Source organism: Macrobrachium nipponense, chromosome 31 (genome assembly GCF_015104395.2).
Source record: "Macrobrachium nipponense isolate FS-2020 chromosome 31, ASM1510439v2, whole genome shotgun sequence".
Lineage (NCBI taxonomy): Eukaryota > Metazoa > Arthropoda > Malacostraca > Decapoda > Palaemonidae > Macrobrachium > Macrobrachium nipponense.
Window position 1 is genome coordinate 26,529,053 of NC_061093.1, and position 25,058 is coordinate 26,554,110.

General features: G+C 42.0%; 1 protein-coding gene across 6 annotated transcripts in view; it reads left to right on the top strand.

The window, feature by feature from the left end:
* LOC135206706 (protein CDV3 homolog) overlaps nt 1-25,058 on the top strand; it is a 46,474-nt gene that overhangs the window by 15,977 nt on the left and 5,439 nt on the right. For all 6 annotated transcript variants that reach the window (XM_064238129.1, XM_064238133.1, XM_064238128.1 and 3 more), the window contains one exon: nt 5,494-5,605. In XM_064238129.1, coding sequence (XP_064094199.1) covers nt 5,494-5,605 — 112 coding nt within the window. The remainder of the gene's footprint in view (nt 1-5,493; nt 5,606-25,058) is intronic.

The following is a 25,058-nucleotide window of genomic DNA, read 5'->3' on the forward strand; positions in this document are numbered from 1 at the left end:
AGAGAGCAGCACTTCTATATGCGCCTCTATCTAAAGGGAAAATGAAGATTCTCTCCTCCAAGCACCAGTAGGTGCCAGGCTCCTGGGATTTGTGGAAGCCTGGACACTGATAAATGCAGAAGCGTCATCGTTGTCTGTAATAAGGAAGGGATATCGTATCCCTTTCCTGAACACTCCTCCCCTAACGTCAATACCACGGGAACTAACAGCCAAGTACAAGGATCCTGTGCTGAGGGATACTCTTCGATCGATGGTGGAACAAATGTGGGACAAGAGAGCGGATTAGGAATTGGTACGGGATTCACACTCCCCGGGTTTTAACAATCGCCTTTTTTTTCTGGTGGCGAAAGCCTCGGGAGGCTGGAGACCAGTACTGGACGTCAGCTCTCTGAACAGATTTGTTCAGAAGGAGAAGTTCTCCATGGAGACTTCTGCTTCAGTCATGGCGTCATTACGACAGGGAGATTGGATGGTGTCTTTAGATCTCCAGGACGCCTATGTTTTTCACGTCCCGATCCACCCTTCATCGAAGAAGTACCTCCGTTCATGACGGGGGAAGGATCTTTCAGTTCAGAGCCTTGTGTTTCGACCTGTCCACAGCTCCTCAGGTCTTCACAAGCCATGATGAAAAATTGTGGCGAGGTTTCTTCACCTCAAAGGAGTAAATATCTCTGTATCTGGACGACTGGCTCATCAGTGCCAGATCAGAGAGACAGTGCTTGGAGGACCTGACGTTAACTTTAGAACTGATCAAAGCGTTGGGATTGCTCGTGAACCTCGAGAAGTCGCAGCTGACCCCAGACAGAACTTAGTCTATCTGGGGATTCAGATGGATTCTCGGGGTTTTCGAGTATTTCCTTCGCAAGAGAGAATCGCAAAAGGTTTGCAGATAGTCTCTCTCTTCTTAAGGAAGGAACAGACGTCGGCGAGGGAATGGTTGAGCCTTCTAGGGACCCTTTCCTCGCTCGAACAGTTCTTCCCGCTAGGAAGACTTCATTTACGTCTGCTTCAATTCTTCCTCAAGAAGTCTTGGAGTTGGAAAACTGGACAACTTTCGGACGCCTTTCCCATTCCAGTGGAGATAAGACCGCACCTGGAATGGTGGTTGCCCCCTCTGAAAGAGAACAAAGGGATCTCTCTAAGAACCCAGAACCCAGATGTAGTGTTGTACTCCGACGCGTCGGAGAAAGGTTGGGGAGCAACATTAGGCTCGAGGAGGTGTCAGGCACCTGGGAACCAGTGCAGGTGTCTTGGCACATAAACTGCAAAGAGCTCTTCGCCGTGCATCTGGCTTTGAAGAGTCTAGAACCTCTGGTGTCGAACAAAGTAGTGCAAGTAAACGTGGACAACACCACCGCACTTGCCTACATTCGAAAACAGGGAGGGACTCACTCCTCGTTCCTTTACGAGCTGACGAGAGACCTTTTGCTTTGGACGTCTCACAGGAACATCTCCCTGATGACAAGGTTCGTCAGGGAGTAAAGAATGTGAGGGCGGACAGCTCAGCAGGAGGAACCAGGTCCTTCATACAGAGTGGACCCTACACGAGGATGTGTCAAGATCTCTGGTCGCTGTGGGGGACACCTCATGTGGATCTCTTCGCCACATTCATCTCCAAAAGGCTGGCAGTCTTTTGCGCGGTCGTGGAAGACCCAAGAGCTCTTATGGTAGACGCCTTCCTGCTAGATTGGCGTCCCTCGCGTAGACGTCTATGCTTTTTCCTCCATTCAAAATCCTGGGACTAGTACTAAAAAAGTTTGTGGCGTCAAAGGAGACGAGGATGACGTTAATTAGCCCCCTTTTGGCCGGCCCAGGAATGGTTCACGAGGTGGTAGAGTGGATCGTAGACTTTCCCAGATCCCTACCAAGAAGGATGGATCTTCTCAGACCAACACTTCAAGAGGTACCATCAAAACCTCTCCGCTCGTCGCTCTGACTGCCTTTTCGACTATCGAAAGACTTGTCAGAGCGAGAGGCTTTTCTCGCGAAGTTGCAAGCGCGATCGCGAGAGCACGCAGAGAACCTCCACTACGAAAGTATATCAGTCGAAGTGGGAGGTTTTTAGAAGGTGGTGTAGAACTAAGAATTTGTCCTCCTCCACTACTCTATAGCGGAAATTGCTGATTTCCTTCTATTCCTAGAGAGAGCAACTCATCTAGCTGCCATCCACAATAAAGGGATACGAAGTATGCTCTCGGCAGTCTTCAGGAATAGAGGATTAGATCTGGCAGAAATAACAGATCTCCACGCTCTCATAAGGTCCTTTGAGACTTCAAAGTCGAAGGAACCGGTCCCTCCGAACTGGAAACCTAGACGTGGTTCTCAAGTTTTTTTCATCTGAAAGATTCGAACCTCCTCATCGGGCATCGTTTAGAGGACATTACCCGAAATGCCTATTCCTATTATCTTTAGCTACGGCAAAGAGAGTTAGTGAATTACATGCTCTGCAGGATAAAGTAGGTTTCAAGGGAGACTCAGCTATTTTGCTCGTTTAAGACCCTGTTTTTAGCTAAGAATGAGAATCCCTCGAATCCCTGGCCTAAGTCATTCGAAGTCAAAGGCATATCGAGTCTCGTAGGAAGAGAAGCAGAAAAGATCTCTATGCCCTGTAAGAGCTCTAAAGTTCTACATTCAGAGAAAGCATCAGATGGGAGCTCTAGACAAGGTCTTTGGGTGCGCAGTAAAAGAAACACCCCACAAGACTGATGTCCAAGAATGCTCTGGCATTCTTTGTGAGGAACGTCATTGAACAGACGCTCCATAGAGGTCTGTTCTGACGAACAGTTGCGACTGTTGAAAGTAAAGCTCATGAAGTGAGAGCAGTAGCGACGTCTCTCTCGTTTCATAAGAATATGTCGCTTAAAAACATCATAGATACGACATTTTGGAGATGCAACTCAGTATTTGCATCTCATTACTTGAAAGACGTTGCGTGTGACATATGAGAAGTGTTTTTCTCTGGTCCTTTCGTATCGGCGGATACGATTCTGGGTACGGGAGCCGACACCAAACCTTAAAAAGTATACTTTTCTTCTTTTTAGATATGGTCTGGAGTCTCTTCGGAACAATGGAGGACCTGGTTTAGCATGGCGGGCGGCCGTCTATGTTGTCAGTAAGAGAATCTTGTCATATATAATTAGATGAGTATAATTTTTTTTTAGAAATTATGTATGTGTGCGTAGTGGTTTTGAGTTACGGTTGTTGTGAAGAGTTCGGGGATAACTCGGAACAATCCTTAGTTCTAACATATGGTTAGGATCAGGTGGTCGGGATTGGTTGTGTGCTCCTTCATAAGGTGTATTGTCATATAAGTGGATCAGCACCCATTGACAAAGTCCTTTCAGGCTCTGCCGAGTAAGCGGATAAGACCCCATCGGCAGACCCACAAGAACTCTTGGCCATAGATCATATATCTCGCTAAAGTTTCTGAGGTGATGCAGACTACTGGGCAAACACCCACGAAGTCTACCACCTATCAGGTAGGAACCAAGGTTTTATTTATTCCTACAACATAGGTTGTTTACCTGTCTATTCCATATAGTAGCTGTCTCTTACCCTCCAGACGAAGGGTGCCAATCAGCTATGTATATATCTGACAGGTAAGTTGATTGTATGAAAATGATATTGTTATGTTACAATAAAGTTTCATACATACTTACCTGGCAGATATATACAATTAAAGGCCCACCCAGCCTCCCCGCAGGAGACAGGTGGAAGGAGAGAAAATATGATAGAAAACGGGGATGGTTCCTAGTCCTGCCGCCCAGGGCAGGCCCGTAGATCACCTGACCTACCTGTAGCGAGTGGCGCGAAATTTGAATTTCTGTCGGGGACGACGGAGTCTTAGCTATGTATATATCTGCCAGGTAAGTATGTATGAAACTTTATTGTAACATAACAATATAATTTACAGTTTTACCATACATCAATTTAGTGACAGGTTGTCTTCATGATTTATTGTTCTTGTTAAACTACAGTGCTCCCCCACTTTTACATGGAATAGGTTCCAGAACCTGTTGTGGAAATGCAAAAATCCCCTCTAAAAATGCTTATAACTGCCAAATACCCAGTACCCCATAAACTATAATGCTTATAACTATCTATTTTAACATTTCACTGCTTAATTTGATAGTTCATACAAAAATATACCTTAAATTATCATAATAAAACAAATTAATATCTGTCTTACAGAGCATTTGACAACTGATCAAGTTACATAAGCTGTTTCCTCTCATAGCATTGAAGTATTAAGCCTTTTAAGATTATAAGTAATTCACTTTTTTTTTTAATAACACTGTTTATTTACAAATTACTGTATTTTTTCATATTGTGCTCGTAACTAAATACAGATTTTTTACGATAAAAATAATTTACAGTGTACTTATAACGTTGAATGTTCTATGAAGCTTATTCCAGGTTAGCCCCAGACTAAGCATATGCTCTCTCTCTCTCTCTCTCTCTCTCTCTCTCTCTCTCTCTCTCTCTCTCTCTCTCTCTCTCTCTCTCTCGCTCTCTCTCTCGATGTATTTGAAATTATATTACTGTAAAGTTTTATGGTAAAGCATGTTGTACAATATTTAAAATATTTGCTAATTATTTTCATTTTATTTTCCAGTCTACTTTTACTGGGAAATAAAACAAAAATAATTGTTGAATATTTTAAATATATTGTATAAATATGCTCTATCTTCAAAAATCTTACAGCAATATTAGTTTGGTGCCCAACCTGGAATAAGCTTAATAGATACATAACTATATTATAAGTATGCTGTAAATCATTTTTATCATTAAAATCAGTATTGTCACAAACTCAATATGAAAAAATACAGTAATTAGTAAATAAATAGTGTTGCTCTAGGAAAAAAAAGCGAATTAGTAATAATTTTAGATATGGTCCTTAGAAAAAAACCTGCAAATAGGTGAAAGTTCCCAGTGGAAAAGTGAATAATGTGTTCCACAAAAATCTGTCGCAAAGTTGAACGAGGAAATGTGAAAACGTAGAACGGGGGGGGGGGGGGGGGGGGGGGGGGGGGGGGGGGGCGGGGGGGGGGGGGGGGGGGGGGATTGCAAGGGGCACTGTACTTGATCTCTTATAAGGAGTTACTGTTTATGGTAGCCACACACTAGATGACAATGGGTGCTTCCCACATGGCTGTTCAGCTTGAACTTTAGAGCCACAATTTTCATCTTAATTGACTAAATCTTTTGGGTAATCCTGAGAGACTGTAGGAACATGGTTTTGTGGAACTGTTTGTAATAGCTGTCAAACTGCTTTGATAATGTAGAAAAGTGCATTAATCTGGTGTTTTGTATATGATTTTCTTAGCTTTGTTGGTATTTACTTTTATATATCTTTTTAACTCAAAGTCTTTCATACTCATCAGTTCTTGGAATTTTGGTTAAAAATTGCAATTGAAAACTGAAAATTTGTCTAATTAATTTTTATTTTATAAAAAAAGATGGATATACAATAAAACTTACATTTCTTTGCAGCTCCTAGGCGAAACAAAACGGCACCTGATATAAACAACGAGATGGCATTCCCATCGCTTTCTGATGCTCAGGCTGCTAATCCAATGGGTGCATGGGGAAAGAAGAGATTTAAGTATGTATACACTTTGATTTTTATAATTTGATCAATTTTCATCTATGATTACAGTAAACTCTCGTTATCCGCATGTTTGTTAATCGCGAATTTGGTACAACGTGATAACGGTAAATTAAACTGTAAATATCGTAAATGTGAAAAATCGCTGAACAATGCAAGACTATATGTTTTTTCATCGCAAAAAATTGCTGAACAGTGCGGTTCAAACCCCGAAAATTGCGCTCAAAACTGTGTGTGTAAATTGTTAAAATGCCTGGTAGTTCCAGTAATGCTCTGTGTATTTTGATAACAGATAACAGATCGCATGAGTTAGTCGTGTTCTAGCTACCACAGTGTTCACAGTGTTCATGTTAACACAGTGTTCTTCCACACTTGATTTGAAAATGTCTCCAAAACGTTCATCTTCCAAGTCTCCTGCCTCTAATATTGCTAAGAGGCCTCGCAAGGTGATGTCATTAGAAGAAAAGATGGATATAATTCGGTGTTATAACCAAGGGCAATGCACAGCGGATATCATGCAGGCTACTGGCGTGTCTGAATCTACTTTATGGACCATTTGTGCTGCAAAGGATAAAATTAAGGCTAGCATTGCCCAAGGTTCATCTTCAGCAGCAAAGAAAACCCACACTAAGGAATCCAGGACTTACTAGGACCAAAGAGATACTTAATGACTGGATCATTAAGCAAAATAAAAGCAGCATCCTGATGACTATGGGCATCATCCAGATAAAGGCTAAGGAGGTTTACGAACAAGTAACAAAGGATGATAGTGATCCTAAGCCTTTCTCGGCAAGCAGTAGCTGGTTTGCTAATTTTAAGACTGCCATGGCTTTCATAATGTTAAGTTTAGTGGAGAGGCAGCATCAGCTGATAAAGCAGCACCTATGATTACGTTTTGAAATTGAAAGAATACATCTAGAGGAATGGTTACTGGAGAGAACAGATTTTTAATTTAGATGAAACTTCTTTATATCCATACCGGACTTTCGATAAGACGTATCTCTTGGACCTCTCAGAAGAGAAAAAGAAGCCTAGTGTCAAACCTCCAAAGCAACAAGTCACCCTCTTCTTTAGCATGGATCTCGTTGGACATAAGCTGAAGCCGCTTATTACTGGAAAGTCTGAGAAGCCACATTGCTTTAAGGGGGTCATCATTGAAAACCTCCCTCTCTACTATTACTATAGTAAAAAAGGTTGGATGAATTCCTACATCTGGGGCCACTACACTTCCTTTAGGATAGAGAATGACCTACGCAACTATTGTCGGGAGGTGAATATCGACTTCAAGGTTTTACTTTTGTGTGATAACTTTTTGGGGCATAATGAGACATTACCAGTCACTTCAGAACACATCAACATTATGTTCCTTCCCCCAAACACCATGTCCTTAGTCCAACCTTGGATCAAGGAATCGTTCGTATGTTCAAGTACAACTACACCCTGGATTTCATTGCAATGGATGATTCAATAGATCGACAGTGACCCAGATGCTGACGATAAAGATGTTGTAAGGAAGTACTGGAGCAGCTTCAACCTCAAGAATGCAATCTACGTATTCCATGAAGCTTGGGAGTGTGTGACTGAAAAGTACATTCAAGGTTCGTGGAGGAAACTATGCCCTGATATACTTCCAGACTTTTGTGTATTTGATATGGTGATGGAGGAGGTGAGGTTCAAGAAGGAAATTGTAGAAACTGCCAGACAAGTTGGCTTCAACGAAGTTGATGAGGACAAAATTGACAACCTGCTGGAATTGCATGGCAAGGATTTAATGACGGAGGAACTATTGCAAATTCAGAATGAAAGGGAAGAAGAAGCTGAACATGAAATAGCCAAAAATAAATGACTTCAAAGGATATTGTAAGAATGCATGTATTGATGAAGCTATGCATATAATGGAGGACACAGATCCACAGCAGGAACAAGTTTGCATGGTGCAGCAAAAATATACGCCAGTCATTACAGTGTTATTACAAGCTGCAAAGAAATTTTCGAGCAATGGCCAAGCAACGCCACACTTGAAGCTTATTTTAAACCTTTGCCACACCAGAACCTAAACTTTCATCACCAGAATCTAAGCCATCTACATCACGCACACCTAACGTTCCTGGAAAAATTCATCAAATCACTGCATGAGAGCTTGACACTCAAGACAGTTTTCCACGGAATCGAGGATTCCGAAAAAGAGTTCCTCCTTGAAATTGCTAGCTTACAAATTGGATTCTGACAACAATTCAAGGATTGATGACGAGCTCCACCCTGAATTGCGAGCTCACGAATCTGATTCAGACATCAAATAATGATCATTCATTATCATCACCATCATTGAAGAAATGTGCAGGCATGAAAATAAAAATCTACAAATGTACTTTCATTTAACCTCATTAACATTTTTAATGTTAACCCTTTACTGCCGACTGGACGTATTTTATGTCAACATTTTTTGTCTCTCGTGTGCCGACTGGACGTATTTTACGTCAACTTACAAAAGTTTTTTTTAAAATTCGCGGAAAAATACTTATAGGCCTACCAGCCTAAAACTTTTGAATCACACGCCTTGGGGGATGCTGGGAGTTCACACGGATCAAGGTGTGTTTTGTTTACAATCGTTACGCAGGCGCGCAAGGGGCGAATTTCTTTCTTGCCGCACTAAAAAAGTATCTGTGACACTCTCGAAAATTATTTCGTCACTTTGACATAATTTTTGTACCATTTTAAATTAGCTGTTTACATGGAGTTTTATATATGAAAATGTGCGCTTTGTATGTAGAATACAACAAAAAAATACTCATGATTGTAGCTTTTATCAGTTTGAGATATTTTCATATAAATAACGATAAGTGCCAAAATTTCAACCTTTGGTCAACTTTGACTCTACCGAAATGGTCGAAAAAAGCAATTGTAAGCTAAAACACTTATTTTGTTCATGAAACTTACCTGTCAGATATATATATAGCTGTATCTCTGAAGTCCGACAGAATTTCTAAACTTACGACACACGTAGTGGGAGTTAGGGTGGTTAGTACCCATTCCCGCCGCTGGGAGGCGGTATCAGGAACCATTCCAATTTTCTATCAGATTTCTTCTGTCGCCGGTGTCGTAAACATCTGTTTACACACCTCCGCCTCAGGATTTTGGAAAACTTTTCATTGCTTGAGTATCCTCTTGACTTTTTGGTTTTTTATTGGATCGATAGCTTGGCATACGTGATTTGGACTGTTTTTTGAATTTGGCTTAGATTTTCCTTAAATATGTCTGGATGTAGTTCGGCTAGCGCCAGGGTGTGTTCGAAAGTGGAATGCAAGGTTAGGCTTCCTAAAGCCTTGGTTGATCCTCACACATTGTGAAAGGGTGTAGGGGCAAGAGTGTAAATATGATTTGCGCTGTAATGAGTGTGAAAGCTTGGATGATTTACAATGGAAGACGTATGAATCCTACGTAAATAAGTTAGAACGTGATAGGATTAGGAGGTCTTCCTCCAGGAGTAAAGTCGGGTAGCAGACAGGGTATTAATGTATCCCCTTCTAACCCTCCTTTAGATTTTGTGTCTCCTAACCCCGTAGTGTTGCCTTCGGGCCCTCAAGTGGTGTCTGCGGAGGGTAATGCCCTTTCGCTTATTCTGGATTCATTGAAGACGCTTGAATCTAAAGTGTTTGCCCTTGAAAACAGGCAAAATAAGTGCAGTGATAGTGCCCCTAGTGAAGTGGAGGGGGCGTCAGATCGGCCCTATAGCGCCTCTAGGCTGGGACCTCTGCCGGACTCCCAGGACTCAGGGAGAGGGCATGTCGAAGGCCGAAGGAGGGTTACGGGGAACCCCCACCGATCTGGCGTCCCTTCAGCAGTTCCGTGGACGCTTCCCAGGCTGCTAAGGAGCGTGCTCGAGCACGTATCCTGAAGGATGTTTCTCGTCTTCCGACGCGTCCTCCCCGCGCAAGGGGTGGGAATATCGTTCGGATTCGCGACCTTTGAAGAGGACTCTTCAAGAGCTTGACGCTTCACGTCATGCTTTGTCTGAGTGGCATTCTTCTCCGGAAAGCGTAGCTTTTCCGCCCCAGAAGAAGTCTAGGACGTCATCCGACGATGACGCCCGGCGAGCGCCCCAGTCGCTCTAGAGCCAAGGCTGTTCCTGGGAGAAGGAAGAAGGCGTCCCTCGCCCCCTCTCCTTCTCACAAGCGCAGCTCGTCTCCGCGTAAGGAGACATCTCAGACGGAGATCATCATTGCGATGCAGCGGCAACTGGACGCTTTACTGAAGCAGAAGGAGACGGTACCTCGTCGAAGGAAAGACGATAGACTGCCTATCAAGAGAACTAAGCAGGTCTTCTACAACGGCTCCTTTTTCGTCCCCGTCTCTGATTTTTCGCCCTCTAGAAGTCGTTTTGCTCCCAGGGTTCGTCTAGAGGTGACGTTAGACGCCCAGGTTAGAGAGAGTTCTCTGCATGCTCCTCTCTCTTCCCGTAGAGAGGACGCTAGGCGTTTCCGACTTCGACGCTTCTGCTGACGACGGATTTGTAGCTGTCGGACGGACTTCTATGCGTTCGGCCCCTCTTCGACATGACAGTGTTGACGCTCAACGATACGCTAGTCGGGCAGTTGATCAAGTTTCTTCGCGGGACGTTCGTAAGGACGCTTCGCGGGACGTTAGAAGAGTCTCTTTGATGGACGCTCCGTTGGACGCTTCGCTGGACGCTGATTTGGACGCTCGAGAGAACGCTACGTTGGACGCTCAGATGGACGCTTGTAGACGTTCTAGTAAGAGCTCTGTGGACGCGAATGTGGAAGTTCTCTGTCACTCGGATGTTGTTCCCGAGACTTTGGCACGTTCGCCTCTAAAGGTGATTCCTGATCCTGTGACTGTTAAGGATCCGTTACCCTCGTCTTTCTCTTCATCGTTCGGATAGGAGACTGGGAGCTAAAGGACTTCTGCCTCTTCCTTCGGACTTGCACTCGGGTAGGGAAGAAGGAGAACTTAGCGGTTCTTCGGAGGATGTTGATGAAGATCAACCTGCTACGTCTGCTTCGTCAGATTATCAAGTTTTGGCACGACTACTTCGTGATTCGTTTGGCGATACTTTTCAGCCTGCTGCTCCTCCTTCTCCTCCTTCTCAGTTTTCGTCGTCGAAGACAAGCAAGTCTCCAGGTTTCGTGAAGATGAGACGTCGTTATCTACTAGAAGAGCTTTCCGGAAGGTTAACGCCTGGATGGAGTCTAGGAAAGCAAAAGGAAGGACTACTTTCGCCCTGCCTCCGTCTAGACTTAGCGGTAAGGCAGGGATGTGGTATGAGACAGGCGAGGAATTAGGATTGAAGGTTCCTACGTCTGCTCAAGGTGATTTCGCCAGCGTGGTTGATGCCTCAAGGAGGGCCCTTTTAGCCTCAGCTAAAGTATCTTGGACGACTTCCGAACTGGACCATCTTTTGAAGGGACTGTTTAGGTCCTTAGAGGTATTCAACTTCTTAGACTGGTGTCTTGGAGCCTTAGACAACCAATCTCGTAAGCCAGACTCGATCAGCTTGTTGGGGGAGCTGTCCAGTGTATTGTCATGCATGGACAAGGCCGTCAGGGATGGCTCAGAGGAGTTAGCCTCTCATTTTTCAGCAGGGGTTCTTAAGAAAAGGTCGCTTTATTGCAACTTCGCGGCTAAGTCTGTCTCTCCTGCACAGAGGACAGAACTTTTGTATGCTCCTTCTCGAGTCATCTCTTCCCCAAGCATGGTGAAGGATCTGGCAGTTAGTCTGCAAGAGAAAGCCACACAAGACCTGTTGGCTCAGTCTTCGAGACGTCCGGCTGGCCCTTCAACGTCGTCAGGAACCCAACCGTTTAGAAAGCAGAAGCCCTTTCGTGGAGGGACTTCCGCTAGATCGTCTCCTCGAGGAAGAAGCCTTCCTAGAGGTAGAGCCCCTTCCAAGTCTAGGGGCAAGAAGTGAGAGACGTGCCTTCAGTCACCGGTAGGAGCCAGGCTGCAGTTGTTTGCAGAAGCCTGGAGAGTAAGAGAGGCAGACACCTGGTCTCTCGACGTCATAGAGAAGGGTTACAAGATCCCTTTCATAAAGCCGCCCCCGTTGACTTCCACTCCCAGGGACTTGTCCCCATCGTATCCGCTAACAAAGCGAAAGATACTTTTCGACCTGCTCGAGCAGATGCTCGAGAAACGAGCAGTGGAACAGGTTTTAGACCTGGCAACGCCAGGATTTTTACAACAGATTGTTTCTTGTACCGAAACAATCGGGAGGGTGGCGGCCCGTCTTGGATGTAAGTCGTCTAAACCTCTTTATAGAGAAGCAGAGGTTCAAGATGGAGACACCTCAGTCAGTTCTGGGGGCCTTAAGGACCCGGAGATTGGATGGTATCACTCGACCTCCAGGACGCCTACTTTCACGTCCCGATACATCCCCAATCGATGAAGTACCTCGGTTCGTATGAAAGGGAAGGTCTTTCAATTCAGGGCTCTTTGTTTCGGACTGAGTACGGCCCCTTTTATCTTCACCATCTTAATGAAGAACGTGGCGAGGTGGCTTCATCTTTCCAACATCAGAATCTCGCTCTATCTGGACGACTTGGCTCATACGAGCCATCCTCGCAGACCCGGTGCCTGAAGGACTTGCAAACGACTCTGTCTTTAGCTGCGTCCCTGGGACTTCTGGTGAACTTCGAAAAGTCACATCTGACCCCAACACAGTCCATCGTGTATCTGGGGATTCAGATGGATTCAGTGGCTTTTCGGGCTTTTCCGTCCCAGGAACGCCAGCAACAAGGCATAGAAAAAGTGTCGGCCTTTCTAGGGAATGGAGTTCATGCTCGGTGAGGGAATGGATGAGTCTGCTGGGGACCATTTCCTCGCTGGAGAAGTTTGTTTCCCTGGGGAGGCTACACCTCCGACCTCTTCAGTTCTTTCTGTGCGACAGATGGACAGAAAAGGACAACTTCGACATGAAGTTAAGCATCTCCGGAAGAGGTGAAGAACCATCTAAGATGGTGGCTCGATCCGTGGAAGCTGTCAGAGGGCATATCCCTCAAGCTTCAGAACCCCGACCTAGTGTTGTTCTCCGACGCGTCATCCACGGGGTGGGGAGCAACTCTAGGGGGAGGAAGTGTCAGGTACCTGGAGAGGGGAACAGGTAACCTGGCATATCAACTTCAAAGAGCTGGCAGCGGTTCAATTAGCGCTCCAGTTCTTCCAAAACAAAGTCTCCGTCGTGTAGTTCAAGTCAACTCGGACAACACCACAGCCCTGGCATACTTGAAGAAACAAGGAGGAACACACTCTCGCTCCCTGTTTTCTATAGCGAAAGAGATCCTACTTTGGGCAAAAGAGAGAGAAGTCACAATATTGACAAGATTCATTGCCGGAGTCGAGAACGTCCGGGCAGATCTCCTCAGTCGACAAGGACAGTTATTGCCGACAGAGTGGACTCTCAATCAAGAAGTATGCCAGGAACTGTGGGGTCTTTGGGGATGCCCCTTAGTGGACATCTTTGCAACATCAAGGACGGCGAGACTTCCTCTGTATTGCTCCCCGGTTCTCGATCTGGGAGCAGTAGCAGTAGACGCCCTTCTATGGGATTGGACGGGCCTGGATCTCTACGCTTTTCCCCCCTTCAAGATCCTGGGGGAGGTGATGAGAAAATTTGCAGCATCGGAGGGGACGAGGTTGACTTTAATCGCCCCCTTTTGGCCCGCAGCGATCTGGTTCACAGAGGGTGATGTTCTACCTAGGATTATCCGAGATCTCTTCCGTTAAGGAGAGATCTACTCAAACAGCCCCACTTCGAGAGGTACCACAAAAACCTCTCCGCTCTGAGTCTGACTGCGTTCAGACTATCCAAAAGTTGGCCAGAGCGAGAGGTTTTTCGAAGTCAGTGGCTAAAGCTATCGCCACCGCGAGAGACCATCATCAATCGCGGTTTACCAATCGAAGTGGGCAGCCTTTAGAAGTTGGTGTAAGAGAAAAGGAGTTTCCTCTACCACTACCTCTGTGAGCCAGATCGCCGACTTCTTGCTATCTGAAACAAGATCTGAAGTTGGCAGTGTCAACTGTTAAAGGCTACAGAAGCGTCCTATCTGTAGTTTTTCGCCATAGAGGTCTTGACCTCGCTAACAACAAGGATCTCCATGATCTATTGAGATCTTTCGAGACGACCAAGGTACCACTACCGAAGCTACCTTCGTGGAACCTGGATGTGGTCCTAAAATATTTAATGTCAAATCGCTTTGAACCTCTTTCCTCTTCGTCTCTACGAGATTTGACGAAGAAAACTGTATTCCTAACTGCTCTGGCGACGGCGAAGAGAGTTAGCGAAATACAGGCTATCAGCAAACACGTCGGTTTCAAAGGGCATAATGCAGTCTGCTCTTTGAGTATGTCGTTTCTGGCCAAAAAACGAAAACCCTTCCAATCCGTGGCCTAGAACATTCGAGATCAAGGGTATGGCAGAGATCATTGGTCAAGAGCCAGAAAGAGTCCTGTGTCCTGTTAGGGCTCTTAGAGAGTATATTCGAGAACGAAGGATTTTGCCGAGGTTCTGCGGAGAACTTATGGTGTTCGGTCAAGAGACCAAACATGCCCATGTCCAGAATGCCCACTGGCATTCTTTTTAAGAAACACCATTAAAGAGGCGCACGCTTCTTGCAAAGACAGCGACTTGAAGATACTAAAAGTGAATGCGCACGAAGTAAGGGCTATTTCGACCTCAATAGCCTTTCAGAAAAACATGGCTCTTAAAGACATTTTAAGTGCTACTTTTTTGGAGGAGTAACTCAGTGTTTCGCCTCGCACTACCTACGGGAGGTGAGAACGACCTATGAAAGCTGTTATCTCTGGACCATACGTCGCCGCAGACACTATTTTGGGGGCAGGAGGTAGCACTCATCCTTTCCCATAGGAAACAAAAGGCTAGGTGAGTTTTAATTTAAAATTTGTATGTTTATGGTTGTAGGGTCAGCTGCCGAGGTAGCAGTCGTCCCTTCCTTTAGCCCTTCGGTAATATGGGAGTTTGTTTGTTGTTAGGCTAACTTAGGTGGTGGTTGGTTTTTGCCTCATTGCCCTCAGAAGTATGGTCATGGTCTAGTCACATTGTGGTCCCGTCCCGTTGACAGATCATCTAGAGCGCACCAACTACACAGGTCACTACCTTGTTGGTAACTCTAGTGAAGCAGAAGCAGGCTTGGGTGACAGTAATCACGAAGTCAGCTATGCTAACAGGTAAGGAACCAAGATGTCAATCATATACATTTATATGTTTCCTAAAATCCTTTTTCTGTCTCTCCCACCGCCAAAGGTGGGATTCAGCTATATATATATCTGACAGGTAAGTTTCATGAACAAAATGATATTGTTAAGATACAATAAAGTTTGTTCATACTTACCTGGCAGATATATATATTTTTTAGTACCCACCCACCTCCCCTCAGGAGACAGTGGAGATAGAAATCTGATAGAAAATGGGAATGGTTCCTGATACCCGCCTCCCAGCGACGGGAATGGGTACTAACCACCCTAACTCCCACTACGTGTGTCGTAAGTTTTAGAAATTCTGTCGGACTTCAGAGAATACAGCTATATACGTATATATCTGCCAGGTAAGTGTGAACAAACTTTATTGTATCTTAACAATATCATATTTTAGTAATATTCAATCATTTACCTTAATTTTGCAACTAATTGAAAGTCTCTAGCACAATATTTTGATTTATGGAGAATTTATGAAAAAACCTTTTCCTTACGAAATATTTCATATAAAAAATGATGTGACAAATTTTCAACTTCGGTCAACTTTGACTCTACCGAAATGGTCGAAAAACGCAATCGTAAGCTAAAACACTTATATTCTAGTAATATTCAATCATTTACCTTCATTTTGCAACAAATTGGAAGTCTCTAGCACAATATTTTGATTTATGGTGAATTTATGAAAAAAATAACATTTTCTTTACGTCCGCGCGGTAACTTCCGAAAAAATCATACGTGCGATTGTGGTAATGTTTGCACCATTTTAAATTAGCCGTTACATAAAGTTTTTATACTATATGAAAATGTGCGCAATTTCATGTAGAATACAACCAAAAATAATTGAAGGTTGCAGCTTTTCTCATTTTGAAATATTTGCATATAAATCACAATAAATAGAAAAAAAACCACGTTCGGTCAACTTTGACTCTAAAACCGAAATGGTCGAAAAAACGCAATTGTAAGCTAAAACTCTTACAGTCTAGTAATATTCAGTCATTTATATTCATCTTGAAACAAATTCGAAGTCTAGCACAATATTTAGATTTATGGTGTATTTAAAAAAAAAAAAATTTTCCTTCCCTCCGCGCTCGGATTCTCCGCCACAAATCTCCGAAATGCGTAAGTCCCATTCTCGGAATATTTGCTCCGTTTCATATTATGCATTTCATAGAGTTTTATATATGAAAATGTGCGTAATTTCATGTAGAATAAAACGAAACATATTTGAAGGTTGTAGCTTTTCTTATTTCCGAAATAATTGCATATAAAAAAATATATATAAAAAAATTCGACATTCGGTCAACTTTAACTCGTCAGATATGGTCGAAAACTGCATTTGTAAGCTAATACTCTTACAGTATAGTAATATTCAATCATTTGTCTTCATTTGAAGAAATTGGAAGTCTCTAGGACAAATTTAGATTATGGTGGAATGTTTGAAAAAAATATTTGTTTAGTCAGCGCGTTACGGAATTCATGTATTATTTTGTGATAATATTTTCTCTGTGTTGCTTTTATCGTTTTACAATGTGTTATATACCAAAATAAATTTAGTGTACATTACAAAAAAAAAAAAAAGTAACTTGTTACCTTTAACCATTTTGCGCACAGCGTGATTAGAATACAATTATATATGAAATTTTGTTTTTGCGCTATCATATATCGCATTATGTATACTCTATGATAATGATAATTTTTTTCATTTCTGATGATAATGATAATTTTTTTCATTTCTGATGGTTGCATACTAAACTTCAGCCAATGACAAAAAAGGAGCCATAAATGAACTCTTAATCTCGAAAACTAAGCGCGCTGTGATTTTTTGAAAAAAATATTTTTTCCGCTTCCGCGCTCACTCTGAAACACCTCCGGCACACGGGAGACATTTTTTTCTTTTTACAGCTTTGGCGTTAAGGTTAATAAAGATGGTACTGTAACAGAAAATATATTTGTAGTTTTTTATTCTCATGCCTGCATGCTTTTTGCATTTTTATCGGTTAGACGTAGCCTACCTAGATGATCTTTTGGAGTTGTGGTGGTGGAGGTGATGGTGGTGGAGGTGATGTTGGAGGAGGAGGAGAAATGTAGGCTAGCCCAGCCTGATTGCATAAGTTGTGTTCTGGCTTACGACAGTGATGATGATCAGTTGCACAGAGACAAACCCTCATTGCAATTGATCATCATCATTATCGTAATCCAAAGCAAGTTATGCGATTAGCCTAGGCTAGTCTACATTTCTCCTCCTTCACCATCATCTCCGCCACCGCCACTCGTAAACAGCGTCTAGGTTAGGCTATGCCTACCAAGTGGTCATCATCATCATCATCATCATTATCATTAGTTACAGTACGGTGTGACATCATTGTATGCCACAATGTGCATGTTCCGCCATTACCACCAGCTACTCGCAGCCAGCTGACTGCTCAGCATCGCTCGCTGTAAGTTTCGGTTTAAAACTTTTAAGGTTATTAAATATTAAACTTGGGTTAAATACTATATTTTGTTTGAAATTTTATTTATTTCAAGTTCATTACTGTGCATTTAGGTAATGTATGAATAAAACTTTGGCATTAGGTCTATATTACATTGGTTTACCATTAATTCTTATACGAAATTTGTGTTTCATAACTGCGATTTTGATGTCCACGACCAATTTCGGAAACTATTAGGAGCAGATAACGAGAGTTGACGGCATTACATGTGCATTGACCTTACAGGGTTGAAAGTGCCAAGTAGCTCTGCATTAGAAGCATGTTTTTGCAAGTTCTTGTTTTATGTGCAAAAACAAAGAAATTTTCTTATTTTAATCTACTTTAGTTTTGAATGCTTGGTAAGGTTAATGGTTCCACCATGCCCTAGTAGTTAGCAAATTCCGTGGGTATTTTCCCCGAGTTGTATCAGCCAATCTGTGGAAAATTTAATGAAAGCCTTGCCATCAGGTATGACTTTGGAAGTGGATATGATGTCCCAGAGCAAGTTTAAATTCATTCCGAATAAGGATTGTTAAAGTGATTAGTAGCATCATATCTTGATTTCTGAGGTCCAAGCACTTGACCGTATTATTAATATGGGAACTGGGTGATTTTGTTATGGTAACTTGTGCAATGACAGGTTAAAGAGCCATTTGGCAGCTCCAAAATGAGATTGAGAAACTGTTGGCAACAGTACCTGTTAAACAAGGCGTGGGCCAACAATTCAGCGCCGACAATTCAGCACATGATAATTCAGCTTAGAGAATTCGGCGCATGATGATACAGCCCAAGGACTATTCAGTACAAAGACAATTTGGCAAAATAAAGCTATAGCATAGAAAATTAAGAAAACAGTGATCAAATTAGTTTTTATTTGTAAATTATTTTTGAAATTAAAAAAAATGAAATATGATATTTATTGAAATAAGATACTGAAAATTACACTAATTTATTTCTTCTTAGGCGACAAAAAACAAAACTAACTACTTACAGTTAAAAGTGTGTACTGGTAATAATCAAAGATTGTTTAAACTTTCAACCATCAAACAATTTGCGGTTATTTATGCTAGAACAACAAGCGAATGGTTGTTACTAGTATTCTTCTAAACTCGGACAGGATGTATTTCCTTTTCTGGAACGTAGTTTTATACACATTTGCTGAGCTAAACTAAAAAAAAAAAAGTCCCATGGAGTGGATTTTATCAGAGAAAGGTCGTGATCACATTCTATTGAATGGATTTTGCTATCGTTTAGGTACAAAACTTCGTGATGAAAAAGAGTCTTGAATGAATCTGGTGCTGAAGATACCAACAGAATATTTATTTTTTCGACTGCAAAGAATATTGATCTTCTCAAAGAATACAAAAACTGGCTTGCAGATGGCACATTTAAGGATATTGATACCACTTAATAAGGTGACTTGGGACATCTCCAAACCGCATATGATTTTCGCCTCTGACCTTCGGTTTTGTGACGCCAGGGTGATTTATCCCAAAAATAACCATTTTTCAAATTCTATCTCCTCCCTTGATATTTAATGTTTAGACCTGGGATTACTACCATATATAGACCTGATGTAGACCTCCAATCGAATGGTTTTTTTTTTTTTTTTTTTTTTTTTTTTTTTTTTTTGCTAGATATGAATTTTTCAATATGGTAAAAAAATAAACCTTATAAACAAATCGGAGAAAAAAAATTTATAAAAAAAGGCGAAAAAAAAAAAAAAAAGGGCTCTTTTTGATTGTTCTTTAATGTCTTTCTGAGTTATATACCAAATTCCAATGTTATAGCTTTAAAACTAAGTGAGAAGATAGATTTTGAAGGTCAATAAGTATAGTTTTGAGATACAGGCATTCAAAGTTTTCCTTCATATTTCTATAAAGACAATGTTAATAAATAATGGTTATTATGAATGTATATTTCTTTTTTGTGTATTAATAAACCAAAACTATTTTATTTATCATAATTTAATCATAAATGATGATCCCTGGGGCACTGCTTGAGGCAAGATGGGGCACTCCTTCCTACGCAATTCTCTCTCTCCCCTTCACTAACTCGGCTTATTACAGCAAATATTCTTCTTCTGTATGTTAGCGAGATGTTTTCCTTGTTTTTTCCTCTATGGCATGATGAAATTCTTGCCGAAACAAAGATAAACAAACGTAAATGCAAGAGAATGTCAGAGGTGAAACTCGAAGGTGTACTCTCTTTTTACAAAGACAATTTAATAAATCATGATTATTATGAATTTCATATTCCAATTTGGGTATTAAAAAACCAAAACTTTGTTATTTATCATAAATGAAGATCTCTTTGCTCAAAGATCGTAGCCTTGGGCACAGTGTGACGTGTGCTGTCAGGCAAGACGGGATGTTACTACGCAACCCTCCCCTCTCTCTTCACTAACTACGCGTATATTGTGATATTGTGTAATAATACTTGAGCGATTTTTCTTCGTCTGTATGTTAGCGAGATGTTTTCCTTGTCTTTTCCTCATTGGCATGATGAAATTCTTGCCAAAACATACATAAACATACGTAAAAGCAAGCGAATGTCAGAGGTGAAATCGAACGTGTAAACTACTTGAAGTTTGTGATCGCACTAAATCATGACTGGACTTGGTAGCTGAGCTGAAGTCTCCCTTCTCGACTCGGGCAATGTCTACAGATGCCATTTCTCCCAATTTCTTTGACAATAATTATCAAAATTTACGATAATAGAAGAAATATTGCATTTTCTTGTATGGATCAATGTTTTAGGCTTATTGAGTTACGCTAACTAATTATCGTGTAACTACGAAAGTAAGAGGAATTTTGACGAAATATTTCGTATACATATTCTCAATTGCCATATGAAGCTCCATGAATTTTTTCATGACTGCATTTTTCGCCCTATACCACCATATACTATAGGGGTTCCGGCCGGCCCCCTTAAAGTAGCCCCATGCCTTTTCCACCAACTTTATGATATTCATATGTCCTGTGAAGGATGTGTTGTCCCAGTGATATATATGTACTTTTACAAAATAAAATACAGGATTCATATGAAAGGGGCATTAAGGACAATTTTGAGTTTACCCCGGATATGATGTCCGATACTATGGTTTGTGATTTTGAAAAGGCTTTTCAAAATTCATTTTCAATTTTGTTTGAAGGCACGCAAATAAGTGTTGCTTTTTTCATCTGGCTCAGTGCATATGGCGGAAAATAAAGGCTTTAAATCTTACATAGTTATATATAAGCGAGGAGCATATTTGAAAACATTGTAAGATGTTGGTAGCCTTAGCTATTGTGCCAGCTGATGATATTTGCGAGGTATTTGAGTCTGCAAAATATAAGCTACCTCATTGAATTACAGAAATGAATTAGTATGAATATTTTTGTACAGGAATATTTTATAGTACGTTATTTCAATAAATATTTTTGTATACTTTTAAAATTCAGTATGTTACAAATAAAAAAATTATTTTGATCACTGTTTTTTTTGTTTTCAATGTTTTTTTTTATTTTGCAAATTGCCTTTGTGCTGAATAGTCTTTGCCTTGAATTGTCATGTGCAGAATTATCTGTAAGCTGAATTGTCATGTGCTGAATTGTCGGCGCTGAACTGTCTTGCGCGGAATTGTTGGTGTTCCAAACAAGGTAACTAAATATGTAGTCAAACAAAAAAGCACATTTATTGAGTGACATTTGTAACAAAGTTCATGAAACCAACCATGCAATGTAAGATGCAACAGAGAGCTGCTGACATTGAGTAGTATAGGATTTTTGTGGGATTGAAGGTTAAGGTCTTCATGTTTTTATAGGTATTGGAAATTTTAATTTGTCTTAATCTTGTAGTACTTGTAAAATATTTTGATCAATTTACACTGGGATAATAAGAAAGTACTTGCAAGTTTGTTACATTTTTCATGAAATCAGTGAAGTGCCTCATCATTTCATTCTATCTACCCATAAATTAAAGGCTGGGAGGACTGTATTTTGTAAGCACGAGTTTTAGGAATTATAACTTGTAGCACTCACAAGACCTGCATAGCTTTTTAATAATTTTAGAAAAAGACATCTGTATTGCAACTATCTGTATATAAAGTGATTTAGAAAATGGCATCTGTATTGCAACTATCTATATAAAGGGATATGCCTTCAGATATGGAAGATCCATGATTTTTAGATTACAGTCCTAGTGACATTACATAAATTGAAGTGGTTGCTTTTAATTTGCTTACACTCCCTGAACACCTGAATTAGCCCTGGTCACTGACCAGCCCGAACTATATCCCCATAAATTTACCCACTGCATTTTACCATTTGACAAGATTTTACCAACGATGCAGGTAAAATCTTGTCAAATGAGTTACCTGAGTTACTGTTGGCAACACTGCTGCAAATATCAGCTGACATCTCCAATTGTTATTTTTTCGCCATGTTGTGAGGATTTGTCCTACATCAGGCGAACTTTTGGTCATTTAGCCTGACCCCCATTTAGAGTTTTTGAAATTTGGACATCAGATTACAACTTTGGTCTGTTATCAACGCCTTTTCTCCTGGATCTACGCTTTATTGACTGGATTTTAGAATTTCTCTCCCGATTTTTACTTTGGATCGGTACTTTGGACTCACTATGGATAAGTTAGAAAATAAAATGTCCTCTGCTAACGCCTTTGCTTCCGTTTCGTCTACAGCTTCCACAATCGAGCCTTCTACTGCTGGCGATGTTGGTGCTCATGGGTTCTGTATGTCCTGCAAGCATAGGATGAGTGCCCTCAAACACTACCGACATTCTCTTTGTATTTTATGTAGGAAGGTTCATTGTAATGTCAGTCAGAGATGTGACGAGTGTATGTCTTGGTCAGTAGATCAAATGGAGAATTATATGAAACAGAAAATCCTTAGCCTCGAAGAGTAACTGCAGATCAGGATCAGTGGTAGAGGTACATTCAGTAGATAAGGAAGCGTCAAGAGTTATTCAAGAAGTTAGAGGACATGTTATCATCTAGTATGTCTAGCGTATTTTCTAGCCTGATGAGTAATTTAACTAAGAATAGAGATAGTGGTAGTAGTAAGGTTGATTCCAATCATTCTTTTTCACCCCCCCCTTGCCTGTTCCAGAACCAGCCCTAGCGGGTGCCAGGGGTCATGGAGAACCGCAAGCCTCGAAGGTAGGTTCTGACGGCCCCCCTGGCATGGAGCAGACAGTGTTAGCAGCAGATTCCCCCCTTCCCTCTCAAGGTGTAAGTTCTAAGGTTGACATAGAATTTGGTAAGACCCAGATGAGTAGGGATAATATGTTTGGTAGTGTTCAGGAAGAGAATTTGAAGGTGCAGGTTTCTTCAGGTTTGGGTTCTGTTGTGGTTTTTGTGTGATAGTTTTGTCTTTGGATACATCTTTAGTTTTATTTTCTGCTTCAAGTTCTTTGCAACAGAAAGTTTCTAAGTGTTTGGTTGGTCATTTGGATGTGGTTTTGGGTTTGTCGTCTTTGAAGGTTCTTTTTCTTTCGTTGGATAGGTTTGGTCCATCTTGCAGTGGTGGTAATTCTGGTGATCAGGTTTTCAATTTGGCTCCACCGTAGGGGGTTAGTGTTATCAGTGGATGACCTCATGCGGTGCACTATATGCATTACTTAAGGTTCTTTGCAGCATGCCTTCGACCCCTAGCTGCAACCACTTTGTTCCTTGTACTGTACCTCCTTTCCTATTCTCTCTTCGTTTTACTTTCCACCCTCTCCTAACTGATTCATAATGCAACTGTGAGGTTTTCCTCCTGTTACCCCTTTCAAACCTTTTACTGCAATTTCCACTGCAGCACTGAATGACCTCATAGGTCCCAGTGCTTGGCCTTTAACCTAAATTTTATATTCAGCTCATTCAGTTTGGCTCAATATAACGCAGATTTATTGGATTTGTTGCAGGTTTATTGATTACCAATTAGGCAATGTTTCAATTTTAGGTTTTCCAATATTCATGATCATGTCTTGAAGAATTTTCATGAATTTGCTAATGATGTTTGTCAAGTTTATCAAGGGGGAACAGAGTCGGTCTATTTTCTTTCCCTAAAAACTATGGCCTCTTCTGCTGCTGCTGCTGAGTGCCTTTCCCCCAGTTTCTTCTAAACCTTCTAATGTCTTTACACAATCTTCTTTATCCGGTCATTCTTGGAAGGTCTCTTCTGTGTCTTCTCTTGCTCATCCTGTTTCTTTGCCATTAACTGAGAACAGCACAGAATTTTCATTGGTTCAATCCTGCAATGTTGGGGTTTCGGTGGCTCCCTCTCTCTCTTCGGGGTTGAGGGAAGGTATACCTTTGACAGGGCTGTGTTCTTTAGCATCTTCCATGGGTTCTGTAGTTTCTCAGACTTCTGTCTTGAGGTTTCACAGGTGGTTGCGGAGTCTTTCACTACTCCATATAGTACATATTCATCTTTTACTGGGTTTGAGACGTAATGTGTCTGCCATGTTTCTTGCAGGTGCTACGGCAGCTGGCGATTCATCTGCGCCATCGTCGAGTGTACCATTACTGATTGTGTCCTTTGCCTTTCCTTTCACTAGGGTAGCTGGTAATTTTCCTTCTTCGGTTTCCATTGGTTTCACAGATTGTAGCCTGTCCTTGGATGCACCTTTGAATATGGTACCAGTTGGTATGCTCTCCACCTGTCCAATGTCAGCGGTAGGTGCTCCAGTGGTTCCTCCGAGTGTGGTTCCGGGTTATCCAGGAGTACTTCCTCCCCCTCCCTAAATCAATGTGACTTTAGCTCCGGATACCCTTCCTGGTATGGTGGCTCAGCTGGGGTTGGGTGGGTTGGGTGTTACATACTCTCCTGCTCTTAATGGTGGGCGTTGTCTGCCTGTGTGGGGTCAGCCTAGGTGTTAGGCCATCGTCGCTGGGTGGTTTGGGGTTTGCGCAGTCGAGTGTGACCAGTTCAGGAGTTTTGTCATAGGTTTTAGTTGGTGTAGGGTTTGTGCAACCGAGTGCAGTAGGCTCGGATATAATGCGGTCAGGTATGTCAGGTGTTGGTTTCGCGCATCCAGGTTTAGCAAGGTCTGGGTTTCGGGTGCAGCTCTTGCGGGTGGTCAGCCTGTCTCTTTTTCATGTTCCAAACGGTCTCTTTTTCCTGTTCTGGTTTGGTCGGACCGGTCTGGCAGAGAATGCTCTGTTAAGAAGAAGAAACAGTACAGATGTGGTCCCCCCCTCCCCCCCCAGCAAATGAAAGCGAGTATAGGTGGATGGTGGACTTTATCCATCCTCTCTGTCTGCAGTCTAGGCTCCTGAGGAACCTACACAACCAAATCAAGCAACGTTTGAAACGCGCTGTATTCAACGTTGCTTCCTAATCAGAAGGGGTTCTATGGGGAAGTGGGTAACCCTTCTGCCGGCGTCAAAGTTCCACTCAACGAATCTGTTGAGGTTCTTCTCTCCGGTGCCCTCATCGAATCATTTGATAGCAGTTACATCTTGTGAGGCTTGTATTTTCGAAGACACCTTTTGCAGGCATCCGAAGTCCTTGTCCCACTCTATGTGGATGTTGTCTGGGGTGGTGGGGTTTCTTAAATGAGATGGATATAATCCTTCCGATCATGTACTGTTTGACAACTTCATCACTTTGGTTTCAATAGGGTTGGCAAGCCTCAGTGGCGTGATTGGTATAGTATTGGCCTGCCACCTCGGTGGCCGTGAGTTCGATTCTCGGCTATTCCATTGAGGTGTGATAGATGTGTATTTCTGGTGATAGAAGTTCACCCTCGACGTGGTTCGGAAG